At 37.2% G+C, this 16,331-nt stretch overlaps 1 protein-coding gene across 1 annotated transcript in view; it reads left to right on the top strand.

Moving 5' to 3' along the window:
- CERK (ceramide kinase) overlaps positions 1-12,804 on the top strand; it is a gene marked incomplete at its 5' end in the record, with an annotated part of 38,510 nt that extends 25,706 nt beyond the window's left edge. Inside the window, 6 exons of the mRNA XM_080363242.1 lie at positions 1,443-1,595; positions 2,584-2,689; positions 5,320-5,390; positions 9,421-9,626; positions 11,365-11,573; positions 12,516-12,804. Coding sequence (XP_080219368.1) covers positions 1,443-1,595; positions 2,584-2,689; positions 5,320-5,390; positions 9,421-9,626; positions 11,365-11,573; positions 12,516-12,615 — 845 coding nt within the window. The 3' untranslated portion in view covers positions 12,616-12,804. The remainder of the gene's footprint in view (positions 1-1,442; positions 1,596-2,583; positions 2,690-5,319; positions 5,391-9,420; positions 9,627-11,364; positions 11,574-12,515) is intronic.
- Positions 12,805-16,331: the final 3,527 nt, after the last annotated feature.

Below are 16,331 nucleotides of genomic sequence, written 5' to 3'. Positions count from 1 at the left end.
GACCATATATCTCTCCCTCAGAGAGAGCTATGACAAGCACATGTACACCTGAATAGCAGTATTTTGTAGTACTTGCCCAATTGTTCTGTGCAATTCAATGCTTACATGCCCAATTAGAGGTAAGGCTTCTGTTTGACTGGAATTACCTTATAATTCCCCATTTTTACTATCTATAAGTCATATATTTGAGGAGAAACTAGGGAAGAAAATAACTACTCTTCAACAGATGCTTGTTGATATGTTGTCATCAGTAAGGATGCTGGCATTGCTGCTTCTCTGAAGTCTTCTGGTAATGGAGTCCCTGAACTCCATGAGGGCTGAAGGAGACAGCTGGGCATATTCAGTACATTGTGATTTGTGATGTCCATCCTATCTTGCCACACACTGAAGAATCTGTCACCCAGTTCTTAATACTGAATTTGGAAAATTCTGCAAGATCCTCCTCAATTATAATGATGTTGTCTAAGCATAAAGGATAGAATTTCCAAGAGACAATTATTGCACTATGACTTGTTACTGAGAGCTTAACATTTTCAGTTTTAGGAGCTGGTGTTGCAGAGGTTTACACATGTGCTTCTTGCTTGCTAACGTTTGGTTAGATCTGCTCATCATATGTAGAGTTTAGGTCATTGGACTAGGATTAGGGAGAGGGATGAGTTTAATACATCACAGTATTTTAGCTGGATTATTAAATGTGCATATATACACACTTTTAGATTTTTGAGTGTTTCTCACGTAAAGGGTTCTTCACAGTAGTCTGTGGGAGAAGGATGAGAGACAATGGGCAAAAGGTGAAAGGAAAAAAAAGGGCAAACCAAACGAAAAACCAAACAAGTGAAAAAGAAAACCACCACCCCAAACATCCCCAAACCTACAGCTGCTCCAAAGCTTACACTATGAGGATATCAGAGAGGTGGTGTACTCTCTGTTCTTCTGGATTTTTCAGGACTTGACTGAATAAGCTCTGAGTAACTTGATCTGATCTCATAGCTGAACTTACTTTGAGTGGGAAATTTGATGAGAAACATCCTAAGACTCCTTTCACCTTGAATTATCCTCTGGTCGTATGACATACACTCATATAGGATTAAGTAGTATCTGGCAGATGTACAAATACTACATTGATCTGTTCTATAACATCCCCTCCTATTGCTATACAGTAAATGAGTGTAAATTCTTCATTATGTATTTTTAGCATACCAACTTTTCTTCTCAGGTAGTGCTTAATGCTTTTTAAATATTAAATGAAATCAGTATTGAAGAAAAAATCCCCTTTCTGCATGTGTATGAAATATATATAGATATGACATATTATGACATAAATGCAACATACATTTTTTTAATTTTATTTTTAAAGATTCTGTAATGGTAAAGGCACTATCAAGTTTGCAGCTGCAAATAAAATACGCCTTAAAAGAACCTTACTCTTCTAATCTTCATAGGTGACTGTCAACCTCTGGATGTCTCTTCAGTACATCATAACAACACATTTTTGAAGTACTCTGTATCATTGCTGGGTTACGGTTTTTATGGTGATATATTAAAAGATAGTGAAAAGAAACGGTGGATGGGGCCCATGAGATATGACTACTCAGGTAATTATGTAATTATTAAATTCTCTTGTCAGCATGTAGATATATTGGAGCAGTTGATATACTTTTTCTAAACCAAGCTGCTCTGATGCTTCTGAACATAAGAGGCAAACTGAACCTGATTTTAAACTCCTTGTGGTACCAAGTACAGTGGATCACATTATGTAAAGCTCCATGACTTGGGGGATAACATAACAAGCCTATTAAAGTTATGTTGAATTTGACTATATAGCACAGTTAAAAAATTAACTGATAGTTAATATTTTAATTATTTTATAGGCTATATAAAGAGCTAAGAAGTTTATATTTAACTGTTATAAATTATGTTGAAAGCAACCCTAATTCAAATTTGTTTAACAAGTTTTTTTTATTACTAAAATTGCTAGTGCTGTTCTGTTAATAGAAATGTGTCGTGTTATGTCAACTAGTTTTAGCTGCCTAAAAAGTAATATTTTTTCTGTGATAGTAATTTTTACTTTATTTTCAGTCAGTTAGAGATAGGCACTTCTCTCTTCTGGACATTCAACTGATGGAATGAATTGTTAATTTTGTCCTTTTTCTAGCACTGATTGTAGAAAACACTGAGTGGTTTATTGTAGTGAGCTAATATTTGGACAAATGCTATGTTACTGGAAGGTATTTTTTGCCACCTTTGATTTGTTTTGTGTTAGGGAAAGAAGATAAAAAAGCAGGGTGCTGTAGACTAATATTAAGATTCAGCATTGACATACAGCTAAAATTTTTAGTTGTCTCTTAAAGATGTCAAGCAAACTAATGGCACTATTGCAAATGTTACAGTTGGGGGGGTTATTTCCTTGTATTTTACTGACTAAGACATCATAACACAAAGAGCTGTGAGCTTGAGGAGTGCAACTATGGTTTTGCAATCCTTAGAGAAGGAAGGAGTGGAACAATCAAGGGGTGTATGCAGAGCTGTTAAGCAATGTGGATTTATAGTGACTTAATGCTACTTATTCCTTTTTTTATGTAGGCTTCAAGACTTTTCTTTCTCATCATTACTATGAAGGAACAATTTATTTTCAACCAGCAAAACACGCACTGGGATCTCCACGAGACAAAGATAGCTGCAGAACAGGGTAGGCTAATGGTTATCTCCAGATATTTGACGTGTACTATTTGAAAAGGCCTGTACATAAACTGAAGTCACAGAAATGTTTAACATCAAAACACTTACTCTGAAGGAGATGAGCTTTTTAAAAAGTTTATTTACTCATTAAAAAGAACACCTCATTTTATCAGGTTAGTAAACAAAAACGTAATAAAATTTTGTGAGCTTATGTCTCTTCTCCCCCAATTTTAAATGAAACAAACTATAACAGCACAGTAGCCAGTTACAAGTTGCTGAGGGTACTGTGCTGTGTTACTGCTGATACATGAAAAGTCTGGATACCTCTAACTTCTACAAATGGGAATAATTATTGAAAAAAAATCTCAAATGTCCACATTGTAATTGGACTTAGCAATGTTGGCAATTATTTTAGTGCCATGACAACAGCTGGCATGTCTTGTCCTGAGGATAGGTCCTTCCAGGAACCAACCTATTTACTCCTTTTCTTTAGACTATAACTATGCTATATAAATTCTTCACTTATTTCTTCAATCAGAGGGCCTGCCTTAATCACCCAGTGTTCCTTCTTTTCTCTTTGCTTTCACCTGCTTGAAGTTATGCAGCATTATTTATTCTTCTTCTTTATATATGAAGCTGTCAGAGATATAGTAGTTGTCACAGCAGGATACAGAGAAGCCAGAAACTTTGGCCATGAACTACATGGAATTTATTAAGGCTCTGCTGTAATGCTGCTGTGACATGCTACAGATCAGTTTCCAGCACTAGCTGGAGCAACTATCCTGATCCATCAGGTGCCTTGATGCAGGCAAAGCTCCAGAGGGAGAAGGCTGTCATCCAGGTCTCACTCAGGGAGGAAAGAGTGCCTGGAGCCTCATGGGGGATTTTATACATCCTGATAATTGCTTGAAGGGCAATAGGGCTGGGCACAAGCAGTTCAGGAGAATCCTGGAGTGTGGTGATGACAGTGATCATGTAGTTGATTGACAAGTTGACGAGCAGAAATGCTCTGCTGGTCTTGTTACAGAAAAGGAAAATGAAGGATGTGACGGTAGAGAGCAGTCTTGGCAGCAGTGACTGTGAGCTTACAGAGTCTAAAATCCTGAGAGAAGTGAGCAAGACAAAAATTAGAATTGCAATGAACTTTAAGAGAGCAGATTTTGGTTTATTCTGGAATCTTGGCAAGATCCCCTGGGAGACTTCCCTGGAGGACAGAGGCCCAGGAGACTTGGTTGGTACCTCCTCAGAGCACAGGAACAGTCCATTCTGATATACAGAAGCTTTGAGTAAGCATGATAGAAAGCCAACATGGATGAGCAAGGATAAGTAGCAAAGGTGGAAGTGGAACAGGTTACTTTGGAGGAGTACGGAGACGTTGCCTAACTGTTCAGGGATGAAACTGAGAAAACCAAAGCTCAGATGAAGCTGAAATCAGTGAGGGATGTGAAAGGTGTTAAATAGGTATGCCAAACATGCCAAAGGAACTGTGGTCCTGCTGCTTAGTGGTATGGGGAACCCCGTGATAAAAGATATGGAAAAGGCTGGGACATGCCTCCTTTTCCCCAGTTTTCACTGACGCAGTCTGCTCCCAGGCCTTACAGGTACCCATGCCCATGTATAAGGGGGAAGCAGTGGATTGCTTCATACTTTAGCAAGGCCTCTGGTACTGTTTCTTGTAGTATTCTTAAAATCCAATTGATTAGGTATAAACAAGGTAAGTGGATAGTGGAAAACTGGCTAGATGCCCTAGAAAGGTTGTACTGAGTCCTACTGGCAACGAATTACTAATGGTGTACCTAAGGGATCAATACTGGGGCTAATACTGTGCTACATGTTTATTAGTGGCAGAGAGTGCCCACAGTGGTTTTATAGATAGTACCAGATTTTGAGGAGTGGGTTACATGTTGAAAGTGAGGGCTGCTATTCAGAGGGACGTTGGCTGGCTGAAGAAATGGCTGATAGGAACCTCCTGAAGTTTAGGATAGGCAAATGTCATGTACATGGGGTGGAGTAGACCCATGCAGCAGTACTGACTGGCTAGAAGGCAGCTCTGCCAAAAAGAACTTTGGGATCCTGATGGACAACAGCTGTACCTGAGTCAGCAGTGTGTTCTTGAGGAAAGAAGCCCAACTGTTTATTGGGCTTTCTATGCAAAAGAGAAGCTAACAGGTCAAGAGAAGCATTTTTCCCCCTGTACTCAGTGCTTTTGAGATGAAGGACTGGCACCAGTATGTCAATGTCTTTTGCTGTTTCAGCAGTCAAATATAGGAACAGGTTGCCCAGAGGTCTTGTGGACTCTACCCTTCCAGGTATTCAAAACTTGACTGAACAAGACTCCAGACATCCTGATCCTACAATACCTGCTTTGAGCAGATACTTGGACCACATTAGAGGTCCCTTCCAACCCATGCGAACTTACAGCTCTGTGATGCTATTATTTCTGACATCCAGTCATCGTCAGCACTGTACAGAAGTACCTGTGCTGCCTGCAGGGCTCTCATGATTCCTCCCTCATCAGGGCTGTTAGTGTCGTGCTGCATCTTGTGGTGGCAGAAGGTCCTATAATGATTGGGTAAAACAAAAATGTTAAAGTGAATAATGGTTTGGTTTTCAGGAACTGAGTGGTATTTTTGTTTTCAGGTGTTACATTTGCAAGAAAAGTGAGCAACAGCTGGCAGAACAGCAGAAGGAATGTGGATTAAAATATGAAGGTAATTTGTCATAAAAAGATGGTGTAGTATTATACAAAATATTAGTTTTCAGAATATATTAGTTTAAGTGTGTGGGGTTTTTTAAAAGTTACTAGATAATTTATTGTTTCTTTAAGGCAAATGCATGTAAATATGGGAAAAATATGTAAGATGTCTCCACCCAAACCTCAGAAAATTCTGATAAAATTATACTAATTACTTGTATATTTCACTGTGTTGGGTTTCTTTAAGAAATATGTATTCTGTGAGCTAGGACTCTGTGGGTTCTTTTGTGAGAAGGACTTAACTGATAAGCTGTGAGGTAGTATAGAAGGGAATAGTTTATTAAGATAACTTTCAGAATAGATCAGGATTAAAAATCTGTATGTGTTAGGACAAAAGTCACTGTAGGTAAAGCTGTTTATTAAATACTTATGAAGCAGCGAACTTGGACAACTGATAACCTGTCTAGTGGACTTCAGTATTTCTTTACAATACCCCACTAATACTCACTATAAATGATAGGAGATTTTTCTCTTCTTTCTCAAGTTAAGCTCTCCTTATACTCTTTTTTCCTCCCCATTTCAATCCCTGAGCACACTTCCATGGATTTTTTAATTTTAATAGGCATAACTTTTCCTTCCTTTAGTTAAAACAACTGTTAATATCCTGTGCGGATTCTGTGCGGTCTACCTCCTAGTTATATCTCTTCATGTCAAATGGCCACATGCCAATGGGAAGCACTGCTGTTGATTGGCTGGTGGCCTTGCTGGAGTAAGATACGCAGATTCAGTTGGCTGAGTTTTGCCTCTGGTCTCTATTCATGGTCTTGGAGAAAACCCTCTTAAACACCAGGCAGCCTTCAGCCTTCCTGGGCTGCCTGCTTCTGGGTGCTTCTGCTCTCTTTTTTTTTTTCTTCTTGTAGATCCCAGTGCATAAAACCATAATTTTCTTGACACAAGCACTGTTCCTTATGCCCCAGATTATTTTATAATTACAATTATTTTGCACAGTATCTCTGCCAGTTTCTAGACATTTGTTAGCAAAAGGAGTAGCATCATACTATAGAGGTTCATTGGTAGTATGAAGACTGTGTATAGGTTTCTGTGCCAACTTCAGTTTGTGTTACACATGCTTATACCTAGTGCTTTCATCCCAGATACTGCTCTCTGATCTTTGATACTATCAACGGATGGCCAGATTGGAGTATTTCTTGAGTTGTTTTAATTTATGCCCAGATTCAACTAAAGAAATTGCTTTACATAGTATTTTCTTAGGAGCTAAATCTGATAGTAAGTGGGGTTTTTTTAGTAAGAAAAAACTGTAGTTAGAAATTGCCAACTATTTTCTTTTGTGTTGTTTTTTTAGTTTTGTGTGTGTGTTTGGGTGGGGTTTTTGCTATTTGTTTGTTTTTAATCTGCCATTTTGTTAGCTTTAATCTAGAAAAGGAGCAAAAGCAGAAGAAAGCCACAGGTTAGTGAGCAATCAAGACTGCTTTAGCCAGCATTGCACAAGACATTAAGCAGCTGATTATATAGGATATTGTTTACTTCAGTTCATTTTACTTCTGGTAGGTGGCTTTCTTTATAGTCCAGTCTCTTCTCCATGCGCTACTGGTAAGCAAATGATGACAATCAGCTACTCCTGCTTTGCAAGAAAAAGGATTTTAAATCACCATCTCAGATACGCTTTTTACTCAGCAGGGTGTGTTGGCTGACTCTTTCTCTGTGCCTACTTAGTTTGTATACAGTTCAGATGAGTTTAGAAGGATGCTTGCACTGACTGTGGCTGAACATGTTTATTTGTATTGTGCAGTAGTCTGTGTGCATGTGCTCAGTAAACTTCGGGTATTGGTACTTTACGCTGATTTCAGCAACTTGCAGTGTGTATATATACAACAGACAGTTGAAATGAATGCTGTTTATGCTCTCCATGCTTCTAGTCGCTCTGTATGAAAGACATTTTGGGCAAATAATTTGTGCTATTACAGAGATACACCCTGCAGAATGGTCATTTAAAATGTGATGAGGACCCTGACTCTGTTCTTGCTTGAACAATGAAGCTTTTTTTGAGTAACGTGCTGAAGTTTATACTGGATAGTACTTCTCCACCAGGTGAAAACAGTCTATAATAGTAACATATATAAGCATTCTACCTTAAGTAATTCGAGTCCTATTACAGTGAGCATATGTCAAAAGTTAACACACATCTACACACACTATAGACAAAATTATTAATGCTTCTCAGATAAACAACGAAAAGATTTAGTGGTAAAGGGTGTTGGTTTTATTTTGTTGTTTATGTACTGGAAGATGCCTGGTTTTCTTGTAAATAAGCACTTGTGTAGTTCTGGACACAGATGTTTCCAGTTCCAGTAGTTTCTTATATTCTGTTCAGGTACCTTCATCTCAGAGCAGGGCCTCATAATTTCCCTCCAGCCTGAACAAAGTCATTCTGCAGTTTGACATTTAAGTCTTTCTCATATCTCTTAAGATACACATTTTGAACCTGATTTAAATTATTTCTTTCTGTAATGCCACGTTTGAAAGCAACATAAAAAGATCAGCTGTAAAGCAAGCAATACTAAAACCACTCTGGCAAATGATGTGAAAATGTTGAATTTAAGAACTGCGTTTTTTCTTATTATTACTGTTTTATTTATCAGGAGATAGAGAGGATAGTCTGGATGGAAAAAATTGTAATAATGATTCTCAGTTGTAATAATGATTCTCTAAAGTAAATGTGAAGTTCCTAGAACTAAGACAGTAAAGGATATCAGAATTTCAGACATATATGTCACCTATAGTCCCATCAAAGAAGCACCTTGAAAATAACTAAATTTAAGCCAAATATGGGGAACTGAATAATATTAATTTCTAAGTCTATACCAGTTAATATGCCTCAATCTCTATGTTACTGTGGTTTGATGTTCAAACTTTAACAAGCTTGTATAAACAAACTTTAAAAATTTTTGTTCATTCCTTAATTTTACCCCTTTTATCAATGTTGGCATTTCACTGCTGAACTCCAGTCTTACAACCATGTGTATCTCCGTAGACTGTTCTGCAATCCGAACTTCTGTGAAGTTGTTAATTTGAAATGTCTGAGTCCACTTATATTGGGAGGAGAAAAGGAGGATTATGGCTACTTTATGGCTTTTTCTTATTGTAGTCAGGAAGGTGATTATGTGTAATCTAAAAATGCAAAGGCATTTATCTGTTTTTGTCCATGTTCAAGGAAATACAGTTTAAATGAAAACTCTGCAGTGCCTGCCAGTGTTTCTGTTCCAGAAAACTCCTCTGCCTGTTGGTTGTATTTATACCATCACACATTTAAGCTCATTCTATGTCTAATCTCTAACAGACAGGTTTCACGTTGTTGAAAGCAGACTGTTGTACTATTTTCCAGAAATTTCTGAAAATTTACACACAGGAAAGTTCAACTCTGTTAATATTATTAATCTTCAGACATTTGGGGTTGCAGTGGAAACAGACTCCTGATCTGCTGCCTGCTGGTCTTTGCTGAACCCTGAGTTATCTCTTCCTTTTTTGTCTTTTTTTTTTTTTCCAAATATAAATTGCGGCATTAAGGCAGAAGAGGAATATTGGTTTGAAAACCAAATACTAACGTCTTTGCATCATTGTTTGAGATTAACATGTTGAAGAGCAAGAATGAAATTCGAAGTTTAAAATCCCCCTGAACTTTCACACTTCAAGAGTTGTAACTTGCCTCTGACTTTTCCCTACCTAAGGCTTTGTGGCTTTACCCAAATAGCATCAATCCTGAATTTTACATATGTATGTCAGAAATGGTGAGCACCTCTAGTAGATAATCGCAGTCTGTGAAGAGAGAAAACAACTTTCTCTGTTAGGATATGAAAAATAGATTTTTAATTTTTTTTTTTTAAATGCAGTTTATTTTAGATATTTATTGAAAGTGCCTGAATATGCCCAAGAAAAACTTTTAAGTTGCCAAGAATTATGGCTTTTTAGTGTTCTTGTGAGTGGATCAAATAATAATGTATCTCCACACCTTTATTGATCTGTTTCAGAAGATGAAGAAGGGTGGAAGGTTATTAAAGGGAAATTTCTGGCCATCAATGCAGTGAATATGAGCTGTGCCTGTCCACGAAGCCCAAAAGGTCTTTCACCAGCAGCTCATTTGGCAGATGGTTCAGCTGACCTCATTCTAGTTCGTAAATGCTCTAGATTTGATTTTCTACGGTATCTTGTCAGACATACAAACCAAGATGATCAGGTGTGTATTCCCTTTGACACTGAATTGTCCAGAGTCAGTCTGTTGTACATGTTGGTATTCTTATATGACGAAAAGAACATCTACAAAGCAGTTTTGGGTTTTTTTATTTGTGTGTGGGTTTTTTTGTTTGTGTTTTGGTTTGGTTCTGGGTTTGTTTGGTTTTGGTTTTTAAGTTTATACATTCTGGGTGATAAAATCCTAGCATGTGTGCCTTTAAAAAAAAAAAGACAGCTAAGTCATGTCTTTGGCCGTGACATTCTAACAAAATTCCACTTTTGCTAATTGAATTCTGTTTCATAACATTTTCTATATATTTACTGTTTGGACAGTATTCAAAGTGATTCAAACACAGCTGTGTTCCCATGTATTTGTCAGGAAAAACTGCTCATGGCAGTATAATGCAGCTGAGGTAGAAGATGTAGTGAAGAATAATAAATCACTTTTTGTCAACTCTATAAAAATGCGGCTTATAAGAAAGTTACCAGAACTGCAGGTTGATTGTAGACTGAAGGCTTTTATCAGAATGGTAATACATATATGTGACCAGGATATATGAGCTTTATACATTCAGCTTCAAAATCATTCCTTGCATATGTTGTAGCTGTCAGGATAAACTACGAGGGGAGATTGCTGTCTGCTTTGGATTGGAGTATCTGTTGAAACCAGAGCTATGGCTGTGAATACACACATTTAATATTTGTCACAACCTGATATTATTAAAATGTTCTAGAAATTATCTGAACAATGGGCTAATGTCATATCTAGTTATAGAAGCAATAATAAATCTCACTTGTTTATGATGCTATCCTTCCTCCTCTGTAGAAGAATTAGTATAGATTCTCTTTCCTGTATTTCTTCATGACCATTCCCTGGGACACTGTGTGTGTGTCTGTATTCCTCCTTCCTGCTATTCTCATCTCCTTCCCTTCACCCTTTCTCACTCATGCTCACTGTTCTCTTGATATTTTTGATTATTTGAAGCCTTCCCTAAGCTACCTTTCAAATTGGCTTCAACATTTATCAAGAAACTACATTCTGAGATTTGAGACATGAGAGCATTCATAGGTGGCTCTGTGCAGCCGTGGATACCCCTTGGCAATGAAGCTGTTTGGACTGACATGCTGCTTAGTGAGCCTCCTCGTACCTGTGAACCACTGCTTCCCAGTGTGGAGTTTGACACCTATATTTTTAATTTTGTTGGAATATAATGATATTGCCCTCTACTCTTATTTTTGTGTACACCCAGCTCTGTAGTGTGATCACACTGCCATGGAATTCGCACCTTCAGGGCATTGTTCCGAATGCAGAAGCAGAAAGCTTTCATAAAAGCCCATGTGTCTTAAGGACTGTAGTTGAACAGATCCTGAGGATGGTACCAAGATCCAATCCAAACCTTTTTGACTTTGATTCCATGTTATAATAGTTTTTAGAGGGTATTTGTAATCGTTTTTGTACTCATTTACTCATAATCTCAGAACATGTTACATGATTATCTGTAAAGTAGCAGTATTGCAGCTAGTTGAAGGGGACTATTGAAAAGTTAAGTTCTGTTTTTTCTTGTTTCTGACTTCTGCGGTTTTTTAAAACAAAGCTCACTCTATATCGCAAGTAAGCTTCTCTAGAAAATTGGAATAGAGAGATTTTCTTGAATACAAAATGCTGCATGCTGAGTTGCTTTACACATTAAATGTATTGAACTAGTTGTAATTACCTGTTTTGATTTATTTTTTCTTTGTAGTTTGACTTCTCATTTGTAGATGTTCATCGGGTGAAGAGTTTTCAATTTACATCTAAGCTTTCAGATGACAACGAGAGCAGTGTCACAGACATAGGAAAGAAACGTTTTGGCCAGTTCTGCAGAGATCATCCAGCCTGTTGCTGTAATATTGCTAATAGCACCTGGAATTGTGATGGAGAAACTCTGGACAGTTCAGCCATCGAAGTGAGGTAAGCATCGTTATTTCTCTCCATGTATCAGAAAATATATTAAGCTTTTTCACTGATTTTTGAAGATGCTCGTAAAGACCTCCCCAAAAGATGACTCCACATAGCAAATTTAAGTCTTCTGATAATATTTTTTGTTGTTGCTGTTGTTAATTTTGAGAATACTGCTACCATTTATATTGTAAATGATCACTCTGACTGAGACAGATGGATGCCCCCCCTTACTGGATGGATGGTCCTACTTACTTCTTACGTACTGATGCTATGTGCTTGAAGTATTGAAAGTGAAGGTGGTGTTGAGAGGATTCTTTAAGTGAGTGGAGTACCTCAGTACTCTGAGCAATAGCTTTTCCTCTTCAATTTAAGCTTAACTAAGCATCTTTGTCCTAAAGAAATACTGAGTATGTCCCATAGTTTGTGTTTTTGACACACAGAACAAAGTCTTATCTCCAGTCTAGGCATATGGAGAAAGAGGTTTGCAGTTGTGCGAATAATCAAATTAGAACTAAATAGAGGTTTGTGAAATTTGAAGGGCTTTTTGCCCCTTTGTGGTTTTTTTTTTTTTTGGTTGATTGTTTTTATTTCTTGTTTTTTAAAACAAAGGGAAGCAGAAACACAATACAAAATATTTACATGCACGTGCATTCTGTTAAGATGTAATCACTTAGCAGTCCAAGGCGATTTTTATAAATATCGTATATTGTGTATCATCAGCTGTATAACATCTCAGTGCCCCATAGAACTTCTGTGTTGAAAAGAGCAGGAGTGATGGATATGTGAAAGTATCTGGCATTCTTTGCAGGGGAAGTTTGTATCAAGATTGAGAACACAGTTTCTGCAGTCTGGAGCAAGGAACTTTGTTCAACTGATTGAAATTCATGGATTATTAGAATTAAACATATAGAAGTAATTTATTTCTTATTAATTGATTCCCATATTTTTCAGGGTTCACTGCCAGCTAATGAAACTATTTGCAAGGGGAATCGAGGAAAACTGTAAAGATGAAGCTGCCTGCAGCCAGAGTAGTGTTGAACAATTACTATAGACATTGTTCCTCCAATGGGGAGAAGAAAAAAAAAAAGCTCAAGGAAATTGAGTAAATATGCATTTTAGTCAAATTGACAAGTATTTTAAAATTTTAGATTTTTTTTTAATGGCTTCAGTATAATTTTAGACATCTTATTGCATTGTGTCTTTTAAAAAAAAAAATTGTAGTCATTAAAATATATCTTGGAGCGGTGTAATCTAAGTTATATTAGAAGAGAGTATTGCTGTATGTATATATGTATTCACAAATTCTCTGTGCTTTTCTAGAGAGCTAATTTAGCAGGTGTTACAGTAATATCTAAATGTTATAAAACATCGGACTTCACATTGTCATCAAACCAACATATTAAGACAAGGTATTTTCAGTGTCTGAGAAGATACTATCTCCTGGGAGTGTTACCTAGTTGCATGTGGCTTAAATGCTGGATCACAACAGTGTTGTCATTTGCATATATATTTTTTTTTTAAGTAAAATACCTTCATTTTGTAATTCTAACTATTCCTTGCAACTTATCAATGCAATTCAAACACACATTCCTGGCTTTAAGTAATAACAATAAGAGTTTAGAAATACTTTGAAAAATAAAAGCACATCTGTGTACAGATCATACTTTATCCTGTATATTCTCTTTATAAAGGCTTCCTTGCATGATGCTTTTTGGGATTATAAAGGGTTTTATGACTGTTGGGATGATACCAGATACCACACACAGAAACAGAAATGTCTTGCAAGCAACTTGCAGGGATGCTTATAATACCAGGAGGGCTCAGGCAAAGGAAAACATAAATATCTTCTGAAACACCAGCAACTTTTAAATTTTTCAAAATATCTAGAATTAACATATGAAAAGCTTCCCTCTTCAGTACACAAACCTTTGCAGATTACACTACATATGTTAAAATGTCTTTGCAAAATAAGTTGTCAGAATATTAAGTTTAAAAATATGATTTGATGATTGACAGTTTTTTTGAATAATGTTTGACTAAATATGAAACCATTTATTTTGTGAAGTCAAGGGAAGAAACTGGTATCTGATAAATCACAAATTCACTGTGCTGATTTGTTTTTACAGCAAAAAAAACTTCAAACTATCATGTGTAGCTGTGGGATGATTATTTGTGTATGGATTTGTGTGTTGTGACACAGACATTCTCTGTGTAGGCTTGGGGCTAAGTTTCGCTTTTCTCATACGTATTTATGCTTGTTTAAGGATGAGAATTTAGCCCCTGCTCTCTTCTGTCTTTTCTGAAGTGTGCAGTTCAGTTTAAAACTCATTGCATCAGAGGGGTTTCTGTATCTGAACAGCTAATGATTCTCTGTTCATGCATATGTATGGGCATTTCTGTCATTCAACTTGTATTAATTTCGTGTCTCATATTTGCTCTATGTAAGCTGTGGTGACTGGCCAGTTTATTACTGAAGCACTTGAAAATTGTTATATATGGCCAATTTTTTTTGTTTATTTACATTCCAGTTTTGTGTAATATCGAAGTGGTGTGCGGTATCTTTGCTACAAAGTGTTATTCATACTGCTCTATATGACAAAAAGCACTTGCAAATTATATTTGCTTAAAGTACAGTCATAAAAAGTTTAGGATCTGTTTTTGGTTCTATAGTATTTCAGGGAAATACTTGAATACTTTTCCAAAAGTACTGCTTTTACTTTCCATATTAATGCAATGAAGTGTTGATTGATCCAATGTTTTTTCAAACATTTGTAACGTAAGTGTTATATATACTGTATTTTTAAAGCCATGTTTAATAAGTGCAATAGTACCTTTGACCTAAGAACCTCATTGAAAACGAGATTATGCAGTTCTACAAAGGCAAATATTTTTTGAACGTGTCATTTGTTTAAGAAGTTCTACAGTTCTTTTGATCTGTCCATGAATACTGTGAGACAACCCAGGCTTCAAGGTGCTGTGAATCTTGTGCAGGATCGGATGGTGCAGCCTCAGCTCTCCAGCAGGTGAGGGCATTTCTGAGGCATTACAGCTGTCCAGATCTCATTCTCATAAATGAGAACAGGAGTAAATACTGACCAGCTCTTTCCATGAGCTTATTAGCAAGTCCCAAGAGCCTTACTTGAAAAATGGAGGCTTAATCTTGTTATGAGTGTATATTGAAATGCTTTGAATATTTTTAACATCTGAAACTGAGTGCTTGGTGTTTCCAAAGAAAGGCTCAGTGAATGCCCCTTTCCAAGAAACGAGCCACTGGAAAAGGAGAAAAGATTGTTCTGTAGTATGGTAATGAAGTGTGAAGAAAATAACAAAGGTGTTGCAACATAACACAATAGAAAAGCTGCATAGTTGCATTTGAATAATTCTATTTGTAGCATATTATACTAGCAAAACACCATATGTGAGTTGTATGATGTCCAGTTTATTTTTAAGGTGAGAACTGCATAAGTAATGTCTGCTTACATTTTAAATTTAGGTTTTTTTCTCTGAATGTAGTCTCAGTATGGAAATTATGTATAGGAAAACCAAGTTTGATTTTTCTTTTTTTCCCAATCTTGCTGGCTTCAAGATTAGAAAACGTGTTCTGTTTTATGACGCTAGGGCATTTCATTGAAAAAATAAAATTACATTGTACAACATTACGGTGGTTTTCTTCTTTTCACAAGTTGATTTGATAAATATCTATTGTCAGATTTCTACCAAACAAAGGTAATTGGCTCAGTGTAGTCAATGTGGACAGATTGAAATCGGGTGAAGTAGTCCGTGAGCTTCCATTTGCGTTGACCACAACTTTGTAGCAAGTGTGAGTGTGGGCAAACACTGAGATTTGAAGGAAAGCAACCAGTGAAGCTGGATTTCTACAAAAAACTGACTCTACCAAGATAAAAATTGAAGGGAGGAGAAGAAACTTGGTTATAATATAAGTATTTAGAGTTATTGATTATGGAAAAACCTAAACTGCAAAAAGTCAAAACTAGTGTTCTAAGAAGCATGAAATGTATAATATATTCTAGATAGTAGATATTAAATAGATGGGTCTTTAGAATTTCATTGCAATAATTACTATGGATGCAGTACATATGCCAGTAAGAAATAAAACATGTCAGTTGTAGATGAACCGTGTGTGCAGCAGGAGAAATGCTTTTCATCACTGAAGAGACTTTCCTTGGGTGTGTGTTGGGTTTGTGTGGCCAGTAGCTCGATAGCTGGGGAGCTGCAGGGGTGACTTCTGTGAGAAGATGCCAAAAGCTGCCCCATGTCAGACAGAGCCAGTTCCAGCTGGCTCTGAGACCAACCTGCTGCTGGCTGAGGCTGAGCCCATCAGTGATGTTGGTAGCACTTCTATGCTGTTCAAGAAAGGGGAAAAAATGCTGCACAGCAGCTCTGAGAGAGGAGTGAGGGAAGAGAGAAACAGCCCTGCAGACATCAAGGTCAGTGAAGAAGCAGGAGGAGATGCTCTAAGCACCATCACAGAGAAGCTTGTGGAGAGGACCATGGTGAAGCAGGTTGTCTCCTTGTAGCCCATGGACATCCATGGTGGAGGAGCTACCTGCCCTGTAGCCAATGGAGGACCCCATGGCAGAGCAGGTGGGGGTTCCCTGAAGGAAGCTGCAGCTCATGGAGAACCCATGCTGGAGCAAGTTTCCTGGCAGGAGCTGCAGATGAGAGGAGAGCGTGCAAAAGCAGATTTTCTGGCAGGAACTGTGGCCCATGGGGGACCAAAGGGAGTGAAGTTCATGAAGGAGAAGG

This window comes from Nesoenas mayeri, assembly GCF_963082525.1.
Source record: "Nesoenas mayeri genome assembly, chromosome: 1".
NCBI classification, from domain to species: Eukaryota; Metazoa; Chordata; class Aves; order Columbiformes; family Columbidae; genus Nesoenas; species Nesoenas mayeri.
Note: the sequence above shows the minus strand (reverse complement) of the source record. Positions and strands in the feature narration are given on the sequence as shown.